The 19,067-nt window shown below is 36.0% G+C and overlaps 1 protein-coding gene across 1 annotated transcript in view; it reads left to right on the forward strand.

The window, feature by feature from the left end:
• ERG (ETS transcription factor ERG) overlaps nucleotides 1-19,067 on the forward strand; it is a 136,704-nt gene that overhangs the window by 54,624 nt on the left and 63,013 nt on the right. Inside the window, exon 2 of the mRNA XM_036746895.1 lies at nucleotides 13,445-13,662. Within this exon, the coding sequence (XP_036602790.1) occupies nucleotides 13,445-13,662 (218 nt within the window). The remainder of the gene's footprint in view (nucleotides 1-13,444; nucleotides 13,663-19,067) is intronic.

Here is a 19,067-nt window from a genome sequence, read left to right on the forward strand (position 1 = left end):
AAATTCAAGGTCAGATACAAGACCACAGTAATTTGGGGAATTCTGGTTAAACACTTCGAACAAAGGTTTGCTACTTTAATTCTCCAAAGGCTTCTGTGTCAATGCCCCTATGGTCAACATCAATCCCATATTACTCTAATATTAATAATGATGATGATAAATAAATAGTTACTTAGTGTCTGTCTTTACAACCCTTTGAATTTTCACAGAATATTAGAATTTTAAAGTGAAAGGGACCTCAGAGGCCTCTATTTTAACCTTGTACGATGGATAGACTGTTGGACTTGGAGTTAGATAAACTTGGATTTAAATCTTGTCTCTGATACGATGTGTATCTGTAGTACTAAGCACGCCACTTAACTTTTCTCAGCCTCAGTTTTCTCATCTCAGAAAAGACAATAATATCACCTACTTCAGGGGGTTGTTATGAACATAAAATGAATTAATGTATGTAAAGTTCTTTATAAATTTATGTCAGCCATCATCTATCAGCCTGTATATGAATAAAAATTCCATCCACAACAAACCTGCTGAGTATTCAACATACCTTCCTTCTACAATATACCTGTGAAATCAAATTATATTATAGTCCTCAGCCTGCGAAGGAGGATGTAGAAGCTCAGAAAAGTAAAGTAACTTACTTGTAGTCATACAGATAGAAATACCAAGTAAGAATGTGGATTCGTGTCTTCTGATTTAAAATCTAGTACTTTTTCTACTACATAACTATAAACTCTTGGCCAAGGGTTTGAATGATGTTTTTGGCTTTAACAGTGACTTCCTGCAGGAGCACATGGAACTATTGTATAGGGGATCCAGGCTGAAGCATGAAATTCTTCATGGAGAGCACCTCTCCAACTAATCTAGTTTACAGCTCATATTATTGAAAATGGTACTGGTAACTAATCTTTCTTTTAGGATACTAAACATCATTCTAATCACTTCACAACTAGTCCTTAGGATCATTCTAAGCTACATATTAGAACATCATGAAGTTTCATGCATCTGGTTGTTTTCCCTATGTTCATCTCTTAAATTCACTCTCTTCATGTATTTTAGCCATATAAATACTTTAAACTTAGTCCATCTTCAGAAATTTAATATCAGAAATACAGAATCAAAAGGAAGGAAAGTCCCAGGCTCTTTTTCTATGGGTTCTAGGGTCTTTTATCTACTAGATTTGTTTCATTTTACTTTCAACTAATCTTTTCTCCCTCTGAGAAATTCTGGCATTTTTACAACTCTCTTTTTCCTATGGATTTTTTCCTCCCTTTTTGTTTGATTACACCTTTGTTCAATAATGTGCTTTGTGCCATTACCAAAAGAATGTCAGTAAGGGCTAGGAGAAGACATGTATCTTTCTGTAAGCTTAGGTAGGAGGGTCCATTCCCTAACCAAACTCTTCTGGCCACTTCCTCCAGGATGATAACTAACTTGTGGATTAGTGTGAAGGTGCAATCTGCTTTTCTAAATGCAGAAAGACAGAAAAAAGTCTGCTCTGAGCCTATCTGATTTGCCATTGGTATAAACCATTTTTCCTTCCTTGTCCTAGCAGGAAGTATATCTCTAATGATATAGCCTATTGCTGTGCCCACACCAGAACAAATAAATACCCATATGCCAGGAAAATGGTAACTGAATAAATACTCAGTGCAAAAGGACCAATGTAAGTAATAGCTAGAGTCTTTTTTGAGAAGAAAAAGATTTTCAATTTTATGCAATTGAATTTTTTATTATCTAAGATTATATCTATTCATTTTTAGTTAATAATTCCCTTTCTAGCTCTGGTTACTGGAAGTATCTCCTTCCATTAGTATCTATTTTTAAATCCCACAACTTTTGTCCTTCATATCCATTTGGATCCTATTCACAGATCATTTTCTAATCACAGATGTCTTTTTATGTCACTTACATTGAAGGCACCACCAAAGCATCTTTACATTACCTTTTAGATGATCTACAATTTTGATATTTACATGAAAGTCAAGGACAATCAAGTCTTTTTAAAAATATTTTTCATGCCAATTATATGTAAAAGAAATTTTAAATATTTATTGTTTTTTTTTAAAGTTTTCAGTTCCAAATTCTATCTTCCCCCCCAACTCTCCTCCCTGAGATGGTAGGCAATCTAATATAGGTTATACATGTGTAATTATGCAAAATATTTTCATATTAGTCATTTTCAGCAAGAAGACTTGAAAAGAAAGAAGGAAAGGAGGAAAGGAAGGAAGGAAGAGAGAGAGAAAGAGAGACAGAGAGAGAGAGAGAGACACACACACACACACAGAGACAGACAGACACAGAGAGAGAGAGAGACAGACAGACAGACAGACAGACAGAGAGACAGATGGTATACTTCAATCTGTATTCAGACAACATCAGTTCTTTCTCTGGAGGTAGATCCATTTTTTCTCATGAGTCTTTGGGAATTGTCTTGGATCATTGTGTTGCTGAGAATAGCCAAGTCATTCAGTTCTTCATCATACAATGTTGCTGTTACTATACAACAATCTCCTGGTTCTGCTCACTTCACTTTGTGTCAGTTCATGTAAGTCTATCTAGGTTTTTCAGAAGTAATCCTGCTTGAAGGACCATTGATTCTTAAAAGCTATCTAGTGAAACACTATCCCTAACAAGTCTTATCAGGTTGGAAATGTCCTGATGACACACTTTCTCCTGTGAGTGGACCAATCTTGCTAAGAAAGTAAATATCTAGCACCTTCAAATTGGCCACTAAGTGATTAATTTTCTGGATGTTAGATAAAAATAGAAAGTGGATTTATTTTTTGTGGCCACTTTCTACTTAGAAATCTCACTGAAAAGGGGATAGAGAATGATATGAATCACACAGCTTTTCGAGTTTCTATAAATATTGCTTGTTAGTAAGAGTAAGTGAGAGGCAGTAGTTAGCACACTGGACCTGGAGTCAAGAAGACATGAGTTTATATCCTGGAGCAGACACTAATTGTGTGACCCTAGACAAATCCCTTAACTTGTATGTGCCTCAGTTTCCCCATCCATAGAATAGGGGTAATAATAGTATCTAACTCCCAGGATTGTTGGAAAGATAAAATGAGATGATATTTGTAAATTGCTTTGCAAACCTTAAAGTATTATATAAGTGCAAGGTATTATTATAATGAATTTAAACAATGATACAATAAAAATCAGACCTTTGTCCCAAAACCAAGGAGCTGATACGTTATTAGAGAAACTTAATCAACTCAAAATTGGTATTTTGTTTTTAGTTAAAAGAAACCATGTGACATTAATGAAATAACAGCTAAATGAATGAACAGCTCACTGGACAATTTGAAAGGGCAAATGAAGATGTAAATGGATTTCATTTTATCATGTACTCAAACATAATAAATACCCTCAATGGGACACTCAATTCAATTCAATTCCACAAGAATTTATTAAGTGCCTGTTACATGCCAGACTCTGTGCTAGAATTGGAGATACAGAGATAAAAACAATATATTCCTTCTCTCAAGGAGCTTATATCTTGCTTTGTAGTGTTCATGAGAATAATCAAAAATGTCATCTGAAGCTTGTACAATCAAATCTGTTAAAGTAAAGAAATTCTAATAATATTTTGAAAAAATCCTCCTAATAAAAGTAGTATATGTCTTGATTCATGGTGACTTCAATGTGAAGATGGGCATAGAAGTGAGCCATACTGCATATGGAAAGTATCATTTGTGATTAAGGACTAAAATGATCAAAGATTTGGTCAATTGCTCAGAAATTCCACAAATTCAAATATTATATTTTTCCTTTAAGAAGAGTACAAGGAGTTAGCCATATAGGACACCAAAAAAGAAATTACAAAAAGATAAAATTAACTGTACTAGACAAAATGATTACTTCATAATATCACAGTCATTTGAGGATTAACTGTCTGTGTGTAGTCGTATTATCACCTAGTTAGAGCATGGAAAAAAATCAGTGCCAATTTGGAAAGAAAGGATACAGATGGGAATAAGGCACTGGAGGCACTTACACCAGTTCAACTATAACCTATTTAAAGAAGCTACTGACATTGATCATGGAGAAAGAGATAAAAATGAACACACTTACTGATTATCACTGTTTCCTAGGGAAGGTTAAGAAATGAAAGAGCCCAGAAACCAGCTCAACCAGCAAATTCTTGAAAAGCATGGCAGGCAAGGGCAGAACTATTTTGAAATACAAATATATTTGCACAATAGTACAAGGTACATTGATACAATGAAGGAGAAAATGAGACTACAGAAAGCTTACATCGAACAAAATTGATCTTATTCAATATAATTTATAGATGAAATTGAAAGGAAAACAGACATGAAATAAGAGATTTTCTCACATCTTAATAGGGGAGCCACCACATTTGTACTCTTACACTTATAATATTACATGAAGAAGTAAAAATCACATATGGAAGTCAGAAGAATAGTTCAACAAGACCAAATATGCACAGACATCCATGCTGGAGATAATACGATTTCGAAAACAATCAAGAATGGATTTTGAAGGTATCTAACCTCACTTTTCCCTCTCTCCTGCACACCCCATGATGGTGCTATTTTAGAAAGGCACCAGTTACAGGGAAACACAGGAATTTGACAGTGTCTTAATAAGAAGTGCAAGGGAAATGAGATCTTTGATTCTTCCATATTCTATTATGAGGAAAGGGAAAGTCTCTCATTTTCACTTAGAAGACTTAGGTTGGGCTGCTCTTTTTGGGTACAACTGACAGAAGATGGAGAAGACAAACTCTTTAATTGTCCAGGTAGCCTGAGATGAGAATTAATGAAACTCACATACCTAGTTCCTTTCTATCTTTCTGTTTCCTTTTCTGACCTTAAGACATAGATTAAAATTCTTGAAAATTGATTTTCCATGTAAGTTCCAGAGATTCCAGGAGCTTAGGAGCTTTCCAGTTTCTGCTTCTGGCTAGGGAGTGAAAGAGAAAAATAAAACTCTCTGCCTTGGATACACTCTAGTCCTAAAATCCAAGGGAGAGAAAGTACAAGAAGAGGGCAAGCCAATTCATGCCCACTGACTCTCAGTTGCCAGTTATGTTGAAAACAACCTGAGTTAGAAGGAAGCAAATGGAGGATTTTCTTGTGTCCTGTCAAGATTTATGTTTAACTTCATGGAAGGTGCAGCTGTATGGAATAGACTGGACAGGGAGAGACTGGATGTAGGGAAACCAATTAAGAGGTTATTGCAATAATCCAGGTGAAAGGCAATGATGGACTGAATTCAGGCAGTCATTGTGTGAGTAAAGAGAAGGGGGTGGATTTGAGAGATATTTTCCAGATATAATCAATAAAATGTGGCAACTGTTAGATTTGTCTGGTCAGAGAGAGTAAGAAGTCAAGGATAGTGATAGGATTGCATATGGGTGTATGATTGTAAGGATGACATTGCCTTTAACAGAAATAGAGAAGTCTAGAAGAAGAGTGGTTTGGAGGGAAAAATAATATGTTATATGAGTCTTGAGATATTCGCTTTGAAGCATCCAATATTGGTGGGTATTTGGTGAAAGTTGTTGGTGCCAGATCAAATGAGAGACAAGGGCTGGCTGGATGAAAAGATCTGCACAGAGATGATAATGAAATCTTTTTGCCTTATTTCATCTTCTCTTTCATTCTTTCATTGTACTAGTGCACTAACTTACATAATATCCCCTTTTCACCAAGATAATGCTGTAAATTTAATTCTGGATCTCAGAGAAGCACAGGTGTCTCCCTGTATTATAAAGCACTCCGTACATCTTATGCTATTGTTATGGTTTTTTTTTACAAGATCTCTGTAAAGTGATTGACATCATAATTGAGGGAATGCTGGGTATCTGCTCAATGCTGAGGACTTGGGGCTTTATTTCTGATACTCTTTTCACCTTTTTCCTTCACTCAATAAACATTTATTTAGTATCTGCTATATTCAGACCCCTGGAATGGGGGGGAAGCTTCAAAGTTTAGATAAGAAAAAGTTCCATTGATTATGGAGCTTTTAGTCTAGTAGGAGAAATATACAATAAAGTTACCTGACTTCATTAGAGATGTCAAAGAAATAACCTTGTGAACTACCTCAGAAGTTTTTGAGTTTTTTTCCTTCTCATGAGAAACCTATAAAATTACTTCCATTTCAACAACAATAGATACTTTAGATGGTCTTGTTTAAATAATAAATATAATATAATAATATATAATATAATAAAATTATAAATTTCAAATACTTTAAATCAAAAGACACTATAGTACATGTGGCTTATTGGGATGGGATTGATGCATCAAAGTCTATCAATTTTTAAAATCTAGAGCCGAAGAAAACTTCCTACAAATTAATTTATGTGAAGATTGATTTTTTTCTTGACAATATAACTTTGCCAGTCACTTGAAATGAGGGTGACCGAGAGAAAGGATAAAAGCACAGCCTTTGTGGTCCATCCATTCATAATTTTCATTAATGTCGAGCAATAGTGAGAGCAATATGAAGCAAGTCTAAAGCAATGAAAATAAAATGAATTGTGAAATAGTTGTTAGACCTCTGTTAACCACCAAATTAGATTATTTTATCAGTGATCTGAAGAACTACTATATGGCCAATCGTGAAGGTAGTTGAGGATCCCAAAATGAATATCGTTGTGGATTTGACATTGTTATATGAGCACAGTCAAAGAGTAATCTATTTTTCAGAAAATCCCTCAAATAGCTATCAAACATTGAATACTTTGTTTTTCTCCATAATTATTTATATATGATGATGAAATTGAGTTTAAAAGGTTTAAAAAAAATCAATATCTTGGGGCAGCTAGGTGGTGCAATGAGTAGAGCCCTGGCCCTGGAGTCAGGAGGACCTGAGTTCAAATCTGGCCTCAGACACTTGACACACTTACTAGCTGTTTGACCTTGGGCAAGTCACTTAACCTCAATTGCCCTGCCTTCCCCCCTCCAAAAAATCAATATCTCATCAAAGTGTTGAAATGATTCAGATATTTGGAAATACATTGGAAGTTTTTTCCCAGGTTTTTTTTGCCTATATTATTGACATAGTGGAGCTAAAGTTTAAAACACAATTTCTGTGATAATTTAGAGTTGAAAGATTTCTTAACTTTAGTCATGGACTTCTGGGTCAAATGATTAATAATATAGAGGACTAGACATTTTCTCATTCCCATGATCTCTTGAACCTTTTCAAAACAGGAATTGTGTACCAAATATAAAGAAATTTCATCTGTCCCTATGGTCTAAGACAGCAGTATCAAACTTTGAATAGGAATAGATCCTTGTGGGCTGCATATTGCCTTAGAAAACCTCAAATTAGCATTACCTATGTTATTTTGTATTTTTATTTATTTTGCTAAGTATTTCCTAATTGTATTTTAAACTAGTTTAGGCTTCAGTCAAGAGTTTTGCAGAAAATAGTCCATAGACAATGAATTTGACACCTCTAGTCTAGGACACCCAGAATCCAAAAGGAGGTTAAAAAGAAGCCCAACAATTGACACCTACCATTATCTCACAAAACAGCCCCTCCCACACAGCCCATTGCACTACTAGCAGCAAGGCTGCACAGTCAACCTAAGATTCTAATACATGGGTTTGCAATATAATTCTATCCCTCTCCTTGGTCCCCCACCCCTCTTTCCAGTGTTGAGGAGATCCAGGCTCCAGCTGCAAAATCTTGCTGGGGCCCTACAGACAGCCAGAGACATGGTGGCAGCATTCAGTTATAAAAGATTTCTGCAGTAAAGTAGAGAAACAGAGGGACAGGGAGAGTACACTTGTCTGGGCTTGAAATAGAGCTCAACCTCACATACCACCCTACCACTTAACTCAGAACTACAGAAATCAACCCTGTTGCACAAGCACAGCAGCTCTCTAAGCTGCCAGTGTCAAACCAGTGCTACAGAACTGAGAAACAGAGGAAGAAAAATAGGACACTGGTACAGAATAACAGGAAGAGGGAGGGATGTGGCCATTCAGCACTCCACCAAGCCTGAGGATAAAAGGTCAGGATTCCTCTAGAGCCAATTCTGTCTCCCCAAAAGTCATATAGGGCAGAGACCTAAACTGGTGAATCATGAATTGCTTAATGTAGGAGGAGGCTGAGATGCTTTGAGATCTAGTCTCTAAGGAAACTACCATCAGAGAGAAGGGAGTCAGAAAATGAGCAATAGGGGATAATAAAGGATAATCAAAAAGCCCAAGAAGAAGAAAATTCAAAGTCTTTGAACTTAAGCAAATAAATCAACAGGGAAAACATTAACAGCAGAAATAAATATGGCCTCCAGAACTAGTAAACAAGTTCAGGCATCTTTGAGTAAATACTGAAAAACAAAGGAAAACAAAAAACATCAGGCTTTCTGGAGTTTGAGGAGAACATGAAACCACAAAATGCTATTCTTGAGGAGTTCAAAAGAGAAATGAGGATTATCAGAGAAGAAATTATGGTGATCCAGCTAACATAATTGGAAGAATAGAAAAAAAGCTTGAATCTTTGATGGTAATTCTCATCAAAGAAACAAAAGAGAGACTGAGAGCGCAAATACACAGAAGTGAAGAACAGTCTAGAAAAAGAGAAGCAAAAAAAATAACATTGAAAAGAAAATATGCTCACTATGTAAGTGAAACATACTGATCTCAGAGACAGGAAGTTTAGAGATGATCTAAGGATGATGGCTCTCTCAGAAGAATGCAAGGCAAATAATTTAAACACCATAATTTAAGAAATAATACAAGATTGTTGCCATGAACTTTTGTACTCAGAAAATGAAATAACAATTGCATGAATTCATAGATAGCCTCCAGGAAAAATAAAACAGTCTGTGAACTCCAAGACACATAATAATTAAATTTAAAAATTCAATTCAGAAATAACAAGTTCTACAAGTGACCAGGAGAAGTAATGGAATAATGTGTTCTGAAGAGCAATGAAAATCAGGATGCAACCTAGAGTGACCTACCCTGTAAATCTGAGTGTAATCATAAATGAAGAAAGATGGACATTCAATAATACAGAGGCATTTGAAAAAATTTTAGGGGAAAAAAACAGACCTGAAGAGATTATTTGTTTGTTAAATACCTCAGACAACAGAAATGCAGGAGGGGTGAATAAATGAAACAGCCAAGGATAGCAGCAGCAAGAGTGTCAGTAGAGAGAAAAGTAAGAGTTTTCTTTCTAAATGTACATAAGCAGAGGTGAAGGCAGTAGTTGGGTTGAGGTAAGGGTGAAGAGAAGGGCCTGGGGCATTATGGACATAAACTGATGATACCATGCCTGCAAGTGAACCAGTGATTTTTGTGGGACTACATTACAAAATGAGAGGGTACACCAAAGAGGGGAGGACAGCAGGGCTCCAGAAGAGAGTGTCTATTGTTCCTGGATTAAATTGAGGGCTACCAATGAAGGGAGAAGAGAAGACTCTGCAGGAGAGTGAGTGAGGAGAAAGGGGAAATGTTGAAAAGGAGGAAGAGAAAAGGAGGCCTTGCTTTGGTGATGTGTGAAGGTTATACTGATACATGCCCCTTTGGGTGAAAAAAGTTGTTCTGTGAAAGAAGATGGAAACATTGTGCTGAATGAGGTATGGGAGATTTGGTCCCTGAAAAGACCACTTTTCCTACCTTGGGAGAAGGGGAATTGAAACTCCTAGGGACAACTGGCACCTTGGGAAGTGGGGTGGGGCATGGACTCAGGAGGAATTTTTTAAGTAAATGCAGAAAAGAAGGTAAACAGTGAGGTAGTATAAATCAGTAGTGGGCTGCATAATAAAGAACATGGTGATGATGGGAGAAGTCCCATCATAGGGCAATGTCCTCTCTATCATATTCAGGAATTGGCTTTGTTCTGAAAGTGAGGCACAATGATAAAGTGAAATCACAATTGGGAAATGGCTGAACAAGTTGTGGTATATGATTGTGATGAAATACTACTGTGCTACAAGAAATGATGAACCCAATGATTTTAGAAAAACATGGAAAGACTTACACAAAATAATGAAAAGTGAAATGAACAGAACCAAGAAAACGTTATATACAGTAACAGCAATATTGTTTTAAGAATGACTTTGAGTGAATAAGTTATTTTGTGTACTATAAATACCCCAAAATAACTGTAAAGAGCATATGAAGAAAGACACTATCTGCATTCAGATGAAGAATTGATTAATAGAAGCATGTATAGAATTATTTTACATATGTGTGTAGGTGTGCGTATGTATGTGTGTGTGTGTGTGTGTAATGGTAGTTATCTCGGGGGGGGGGGAAGAGAGGGAAGAAAAAAAGGAAAAAAAGAAATTTCCATTATAATTTTGTTCCATATTTGAAAGGAATAGCAAGCTGTGCATAGTAGATTTGCAGTTTCATGTACAATCATCTTTTTATTTTGCTATGTTAGAGAAATGCTTGTTTTATTCCATATACTAAAAATAAAATAAAAGATAAATGAAAAGAGGAACTTCAGGGCAAGGTCTATAGGGTAGTGACAGAAGCTACTCAGAGGGAAAAGTCTATTTTCAGAAGTTTTAATTCTGTGAGGTATACAAGGAATACAAAGAGATAAAACAAGCGTTCAAGAATCTGAGATAGAAGGTAGATAAAATAAGCATTCAGGAATCTGAGAAAGAAGGTAGACAGAGAATATAGATACTGAAAAGAGTGAGAGAAAAATCCTTTCTAGAAAGGAAAAAATGGAAATTTGAAAAACTGATGAGCAGGACTTGTTGGAAGGGAGAAGAAGAGAGAATCTACTTGACTGAGAGGGAAAAGGAGGAGGGGATAATTAAATAACTGGAAAAAATCAAGAAAGGGAAAGGAATTAATAAGCAAAACCCCAATGAGAAAAGGTTGACAAGTAAGAGGGAAAGATTAGAGATAAAGAAAAGAGTCAGTGGGAACAAGGCCACCTAATAAAAGAGTAAGCTAAAGTAACTGAAGAAACATAGTACTGTATTTACAGCAGAAGGGGAAAATAATAATTTGAAAAAAGCAAATATTAGAGACAATTGGAAAAAAATGTAAACCTAACTCTCTTATCTCTAACTGTGAAGTGATTAAACAATCCAATGAAGGACATGAATGATATATTGGGTAAGAAAATAAAATCCTACAATCTGTTGCCTACAAGAAATTCATTCAGAAAACAAAAAAAAACATATACACACAAAAATGAGGGGATGGAAAATAAATTTTTTTACTATGTGCCACATAAACCCCAAAACGCAGAAGTTATAATTGTGTTATCTGACAAAGCAAAAACATTAAAAATATAGAAAGAGTTAAACAAGAAGCTACATTATGCTGAAAGGAACTATAGACAGCCACCCAATAGTAATAGTCAATTTATATGCTCTAAATGCCTTTGCATCTAAATTCATAAAGGAAACATTAACTGAAGTACAAAAAGACATAGACCACAATACAGCAGTGACAGGAGGCTTCAATATCCCTTTCTCAGTTTTGGACAAGTCTAACAGAAAGACAAATGAAGGAGAAAATATGGAACTGAACAAATTGCTGGGGAAACTAGAGCTAAAAGACTTATAGCATCTTCTAAATAGGCCTGCAAAAGAATATACATATTTCTTAGCACCACATAGAAATTCATAAAAAAGATTTCAATCAAATGTAAAAATGCACAAATAGTACATCCTCTACTGACAATAATGAAAATAGTTATTTTGGCTCAGGGACAACAAACAAAAGATATGGACTCAAATGGAGACTTAACAATGAAATACCAAATAACAAATGGGTCAAAGAATGAATCATAGAAACAATTAATAATTATATGAAGGAAAATTATAATGATGAGACAACATTACAGAATTTCTGGTATACAGGAAAAGTAGCCCTCAGGGGAAAAATCATATCTGTATGAACATAAATTAAGAAAATAGAAAAAATGAAAACATCTTTAGGAAAATTAGAAAAATAGAAAATTAATGGACTGAATATGCATTTCAAAAATTTAGACTGAGTCAAATTTATGAAAATAAGAGCCATTCCCTAACTGATAAATTAACAAAAGATATGATCAATTTTCAGATGAAGTAATCAAAGTTATCTATAGTCATATGAAAAAACACTCTCACTATTGATTGGAGAAATGCAAATTAAAACAATTCTGAGATACTCCCTCTTACCTATTAGACTGGCTGATAGGACAGAAAAGGTAAATGATAAATGTTGGAGGGGATGTGGGAAAAATGAGACAAAGCACTGTTGGTAGAGTTATGAACTGATTCAACCATTCTGTAAAGCAATTTGGAACTATGCCCAAAGGGCTTTGACCTAGCAATACCACTACTAGGTCTGCATCCCAAAAAAGATAAAAAACAAAGAGGAAAAGGACCTATAAAAGAATACAAATTGAAGGGATGCCCATCAATTGGGAAATGGCTGAATAAGTTGTTGTATGTGATTATGAAGGAATACTATTGTACTATAAGAAATGATGAGCAAGATGCTCTCAGAAAAACTTGGAAAGACTTGCATGGTCTGATGAAAAATGAAATGTATGGTGTACAAAGTAACAGCAATATTGTAAGATGATCAGCTGTGAATGACTTAGCTATTCTCAGCAATACAGCGATTCAAGACAACTCTGAAGGGCTTATGATGAAAAAAGAGAGAGAACTGATGGTGTCTGAATACAGATTGAAGTGTGGTTTTTTTAAACTTTCTTTTTTTCTTGCATTTTTTGGTCTATTTTCTTTCACAACATGGCTGTTACGGAAGTGTTTTGCATGTCTACGCATGCTTAACCTATATCAAGTTGCTTGCCTTCTCAGTGGGGGTAAGGGGTGGGGAGGGAGTAAGGGGAAAAAAGTTTTAAAAATGAATGCTAAAAATTGTTTTTATGTGTAACTGGGGAAAAATAAAATAAAATAAAAATAAAATACTAAATAAATTAAAAATAAATTTAAAAAATTTAGAAAACTTTGGTCCAGTTCTTTCATTCTTTAATTTTCATGCCTTTCCAAGAAGTTCTTCTCCATAGTCTCCTTGGTACACAACTACAATGGATCCCAACCTTGCTTTGGGCTTAGTCATGTTATTGCTTTGTTAATCTATTTTAATACTGTACAATAGGTGTTTGGATGACAGGTTGCATTTGTCAGACAACTATATATGAAGTTGAATATTCTATAGAATCTTCTTGAGTTGAGATAAATGTGGATATTATCTGCTGATGTAGATGAAACTGTTATGATTCAAGGTCTAGCTGAGTTTTTCCATGCTGACCTATTCCAAATCAACGCAACAGAGAAAATGAAGCAGAGAGAAGTTTTCTCTGCAGTTTGACAAGTGACTGGCATACTGAGTCCTTGAACAAAGCTGTGGTTCATTTTGTATAATACCATGGAAACTGACCACTTCTTATGACAAGTTTCCAGTGCTAGAACTGTCTATGGAAGTTTTCTGAATAATAGTGTCTTTTTTATTTTCAGGAAGCATTGTCAGTGGTGAGTGAGGATCAATCATTATTTGAGTGTGCCTACGGAGCTCCACATCTTCCTAAGACTGAGATGACTGCATCCTCCTCCAGTGAATATGGACAGACTTCCAAGATGAGTCCACGTATCCCTCAGCAGGACTGGCTAGCACAACCACCATCCAGAGTTACTATCAAGATGGAATGTAACTCTAATCAAGTTAATGGGTCAAGGTAAGGGGATTGTGGGGTCTATTTCTTCTTTTTAAAACATAATTTGAAATAAAAATGTCAGAAACAATATGGGAATCATGCCTTTCTTCAAAGTTTCAGAAGGAAAATTGAACATTAATGTTGAATTACTTTGAGAAAAATATGATTTATTTTGGTTTGGACAGAGGCAGTAGAGTTTAGTAATATATTAAATGAAAACTTTCTCTCAAAACATAAAGAATTTAGAAGGATAATATGCTCACATATAGGAGATTTTATCTTTAATTTTTTATTGTCTGGAAAGTTATGCAGAAAATGGTTTTATACATAGAGAAATCAACTAGTCAGATAAATTGTATGTACACTATATAAGTATATACTGTATATTTAGACCCTTCTAACTATGAAAATGAAACTTTATTCTGCTATTTACTTATGCTTGCAATAAAGCATGAATTTTTCCCATAAATTGTAAATATATTTATTGCAATCTGACCATTTTGTGAAGTATTATTGAATACAGAATTGTTCCAAATAGCTAAATATTTTTATCTAAGCCTGCTGAAATTTCAAGAGAGTGAAAGTGACTGAAATGATGTCATACTTCTCTTAGAAAAATAAAATACAAAGTATCAATAAGAAGTATAATTTTAAAATTGTTAACTCATTAGAGCTTTATAAAGACATTTTCAAGGATGTAATGATGAAGTTATTTCTGAACATAATAAGTGCCACAAATTATTGTTTGCTGTATTGGTTCCCAAGTCATACTTCTGTGGATAAGTGGACTGATGAGGCTCGATGTACTTGTACTATCAATCAATCAACAAACATTTATTAAGTGGCTACTGTGTGCTAGGCATTGTGCTGGCTTCTGGGTATACAAATACAATAAATGAAAAAGTCCCTATTCTGAAGAAGTTTATATTCCCAAAGTGGAGACATCAAGGATAAACATAGATACATACAGAATAAATATAAACAAAATACATTTAAGAAGTAGTTAAATACAAGGTACTTTTAGAGGGAGGGCATGACCAGGTAAAGGGATGAGGAAAAAACTGAAGTGGAATATGGTGATTGTGTTGCATCTGGAATGAAGTGGGGGAGATTCTATGAGGTGGTGGTGAAGTGGAAGTGCATGCCAGTCAATACAAAGTAATAGAGATGGAGATCAACTTTTGTGTGTGAAGAACATAGTTTAGCTAGATTGCAGAGTGTATTAAGTGGAATAATGTCAAATGAGATTGTAAAGCTAGAACCAGGATACAAAGGACCTTACAAGCTAAACAGAGTTTATATTTTATCCTAAAGGCAAAAGAAAGTTATTGGAAATAATTGAGCACAGGAGTGACGTGAACAAATATGCACTTAAGGAAAATCATTTTTCCAGCTGTGAATGATATAGACTAGAATGGTGAAAAACTTAAGCATGGAGATCAGTTAGTAGGTTCTAGCAATAATCTAGGTGAAAAATTATAAGGACCTAAACAGGGTGCTAACTGTATAAGCAGAGAAGCATTGTGTAAGAGAAATTGTGGAAGCAAATAAAGGTGTAAGATCTGGTAACTGATTGCATATGTGATGTAAGGAAAATGAGGAGTAGAAGATTAAACCCAGGAGAATGATCCCATATTTAACAGATAGGGGAAAATTTGATAGAGGGGAAGGTGTGGGTAGAAATATAATGAATCATATTTTGGACATGTTGAGCTTGAGATGTCTTTGGGACATCCAGTTTGTAGGGTATACTAGACAATTGGTAATACAAAATTGAAACTCAGTGGAGAGACTGAGGCTGGGTACATAGATTTGGGAGTTATTGTAATAGAGATTCAATCTATGGGAGGTCATGAGAGTGGAGAGAGAGAAGAGTAGGAAACCTTGGCAGGGTAAGGAATACTCACAATTGGGAGATGTCACATGGATGATGAACTGGTAAAATAAAGTGACAAGGAGTAGTTGGACAGGAGGAGAACCATGAAAGGGTAGTGTCACAAAAGCATAGTGAAGAGAGTATCCAGTTGGAGAAGATGGTCTTCATTAGTGGTTCAGGAAGAATAAGGAGTGAAAAAAGAACCAAATTTGGCAATTAACTCAATTGTATCTTTTGAAAGAGTAAAGTGAAACTATTACAAAGGGAATCGGAACATCTAGATCTATAACTACTTCTATGAAGCCAATTCATATCTTTGAACATTTTTTCCATGTAGAGTGTGAATGCTATCTACCTACATCATATATCACTGTGACTCATTCATATAGAGTGGAAATCAGGACAAAGCACATCCATTTAAAAAAAGCATTCAAAGTGTTTATTTAGTGAAATATCAAAGGGACCCTGGAATCAACTGTCCCTTGATATGAATTCTAAGGTCAGGGTTAGAGTGAAGCTCAAGTTTACTAAACTTCTTAAGGGAAGTTTTGAAGGTAGTCTTTATAAAAGGTTCCCTAACCAATATGAAAGAGTTGTTCATTTACTTATATTCTCTTTGGGACCCTCTTTTCTTCCTTCTCTGTGAAGAGTCAGGATACCATTTTATAAATGAGGAAACTGAGGGCTGGAGAAGTTCTGTGCCTCTCCCAGTTAAATAAAGAGAAAGAGGTGGAGCCAAGGCTTAAAGTCAGGTCCTCTGACTTGTGTGGAAAGCTTTAAGTAGATGAAATGACTGGAGAACTTTTCTGAAGAATTGATTTCTGTCTTTCTTTAACATTAGCCCACAATAAAATCTGGCATTGAAAACAACAACATTTCCTCTGTTAGACAAAAACAAAAACTGAATGGAGAATAAGGACATAACAGGAAAGTAGAATTGAAGGCAAACAAGATGCTAAAGATCATCTATTATATCCCTTACCTTCATTTATTCATTCATTTTTTTCTTTCTTTGATTGTCTGTCTATCTATCTATTATCTATGTATCTATCTATTTGCTGCTTTGTTGGTTTTATGAGTTGGTTTATAAATGCAACAATGCAAAAAGAACAAGGTCCGACCAACCTCAGTGTACCTCTCTGTTCATTACACTCTTACCATAAGTGGAGGGACACAGACATGGTACAAAGAGTCCCAGGGGCTCACTTTACAAAACTGGGGAAAGAGGGAAGGGGAGGGAAAATAAGCAACTCCATAAACATTTATTAAGTGCCTACAATATCCCAGGAACTGTGCCAAATATTGTATATGTAAAGGCACAAGACAGTCCCTACTCTTAAGGAGCTCACAATCTAATGGGAGAAACAAAGTGTAGACAACTATGTACAATCAAGTTATACAAAGGATAAATTTGAGATAATCAACAAAGGAAAGGCATCAGCATTAAGGGGTATCAAGAAAGGCTTTCCATAGAAAGTGGGATTCTACCTAGGACTTGAAGGAAGCCAAGGAAGTCAGGAAGCAGAGAAGAAGAGAGAAAGACTTTGATATGAGGAGGGGAATATCTCAAGAGAATAATCTCTCAATTACCCACATCTTGCTACTACCCAAATGACTAAGAATTGAAGTCCTGATATCGAACTAGTTTTTACAGTCTTTTAATTCCAGGTGAGGAAAGCTATGGGGAAAGTGGGAAGTTAGGAAGGAACCATGACCCCTATCACCTGGTGCCACCCAGTGTCTAACACTATCTTCTTCACTGGGGTAGGACCCTAAGTCATGCTATGAATGAAAGAGGAAAACCTTGAAAACTACTTCTGTCTAGGGGGAAAATATTCAGAAGTATAGACCCCTAAGTAAGATTAAGAAGTGTTAGGTAGAGATGGTACAAGCATATGGCACCAACAGAAAGACAGCTCTTAACTAATAGTATCTACCCACATTCTACTCCTCTATTCTTTCCTCTTTTTAATTGTTCCAGACAATCACAGAGAAATGCATTGTGCAGTGAGGTAGGATCCCCTTAAGCTTCCATGGACAGGTTTCAAAGAAAATGAGAAATCCAGACATCTTCCTGTCTACTAATCCTCTCTCTCTCCACTGAGAAGCACTTTGTCTTTTCCCATCTGAGAGGAGAGCTATGGCCAAGACTTATAAAAACTATAAAGTCCATGGTCATCAAGGGCATTTCCTGGTCCTATACCAAATGTACCCAATTCACCCACAATTCATCCATTAGAATAGTTGTCCCTTGTGCTTTCAGATGCAATGTTACTAGATCTCCTAGGTCTTGAAGGAGAAAGTTCAGGCCCAAACAGCTGAAGCTTCAGTGATCATCAGCCCATAGACATCCTGTGCCACACCAGTACACTCTCAATATAACCACTTCTGGCATGATGACTTATGCAAACTGGCATCCTGATCATCATTCAACTAACTTTATCAAGCCCCACATGGAGACACCAACCTTGAAGGGGAGGTATTGGTACCTCACAATCCTCTACCTGTATTGCTTCAATGTGCCAAGCTATTGTCATCTGGAATGCCCCCAACCTATCCAGTACTCAGAGGCAAATGAGCCTGAGTGAGATTTCTAGGGGAAAATAGTCAGTGAAGGAAAGTTTAGTGTTTTCCCTGTATCCTGTCACTTGGGAGCAGGGAAGCTAGGATCAAGATCCGTCAAGGAGCTGGGGTGAGTGTGTGTGTGTGTGTGTGTGTGTGTGTGTGTGTGTGTGTGTGTGTGTATGTCTTGGCAGGGTACAAAGGGTAGATAGCTCTTGACCAGGCCACTGGATCAGGCCCAAAGGGAGCATCTGCCTGGAAAAAGCTCTGGGGAAGGAAACAGGGCTCTCCCTCCTTCCCTCCTTTCCCTCTGTCTTTTCCTTCCTTTTCCCTACCTCTCTCTCTCCCTTCCTTCCTTCCTTCCACAAACATTTTACTAATAATGCTGTAAGACTACAAAACTTATGTAGCACATACTCTGAGGTAACCATCTGAACTCCTACTTTCTGATAAGTTCTATCAGAGTGCCTCTAAGGGTTAGCCACCATATGCCCTCAGTATTTCTGAGAATTTGAGTCTTCTCTTATTCTATAGCTCATAAGCCTCCAAAGGGTGCTTATGAAAGGGACATTTACTAATGTAGTATAGTAGGAGCAATTGGTACAAACATCCCCCCAAAAGTCTGTGACATATTCTCCTACAAGTGCATGCAGAGGCCTGGGGAAAATGAACTCAAATTTAGAGCACATGTGGCAAAGGGGCCTCTCACAGCTCCTGGCTTCTCAAAGTCCTTTATTCTCCTTTGCAGAGTACTCAAGAAATCCTCCTTGTGCTTATTTTAGGTTTTTTTTTATGGAGTTATGAATTGATCTTCACACATCACATCCAATCAGATTTATTTAGGGTCAATTATGTGACAAGCACTGTGCTAAAGACTGTAGATTGCTCAGAACCACCTTAGCTTAAACAGGTGGAGGTCTCCCAATGCATCCTGGGTCATCTCCATTTGTCCTGATCTATATCTTGCCACTGGACACAGATGACTGGA

The sequence above is a fragment of the Trichosurus vulpecula genome, chromosome 2 (genome assembly GCF_011100635.1).
Source record: "Trichosurus vulpecula isolate mTriVul1 chromosome 2, mTriVul1.pri, whole genome shotgun sequence".
Lineage (NCBI taxonomy): Eukaryota > Metazoa > Chordata > Mammalia > Diprotodontia > Phalangeridae > Trichosurus > Trichosurus vulpecula.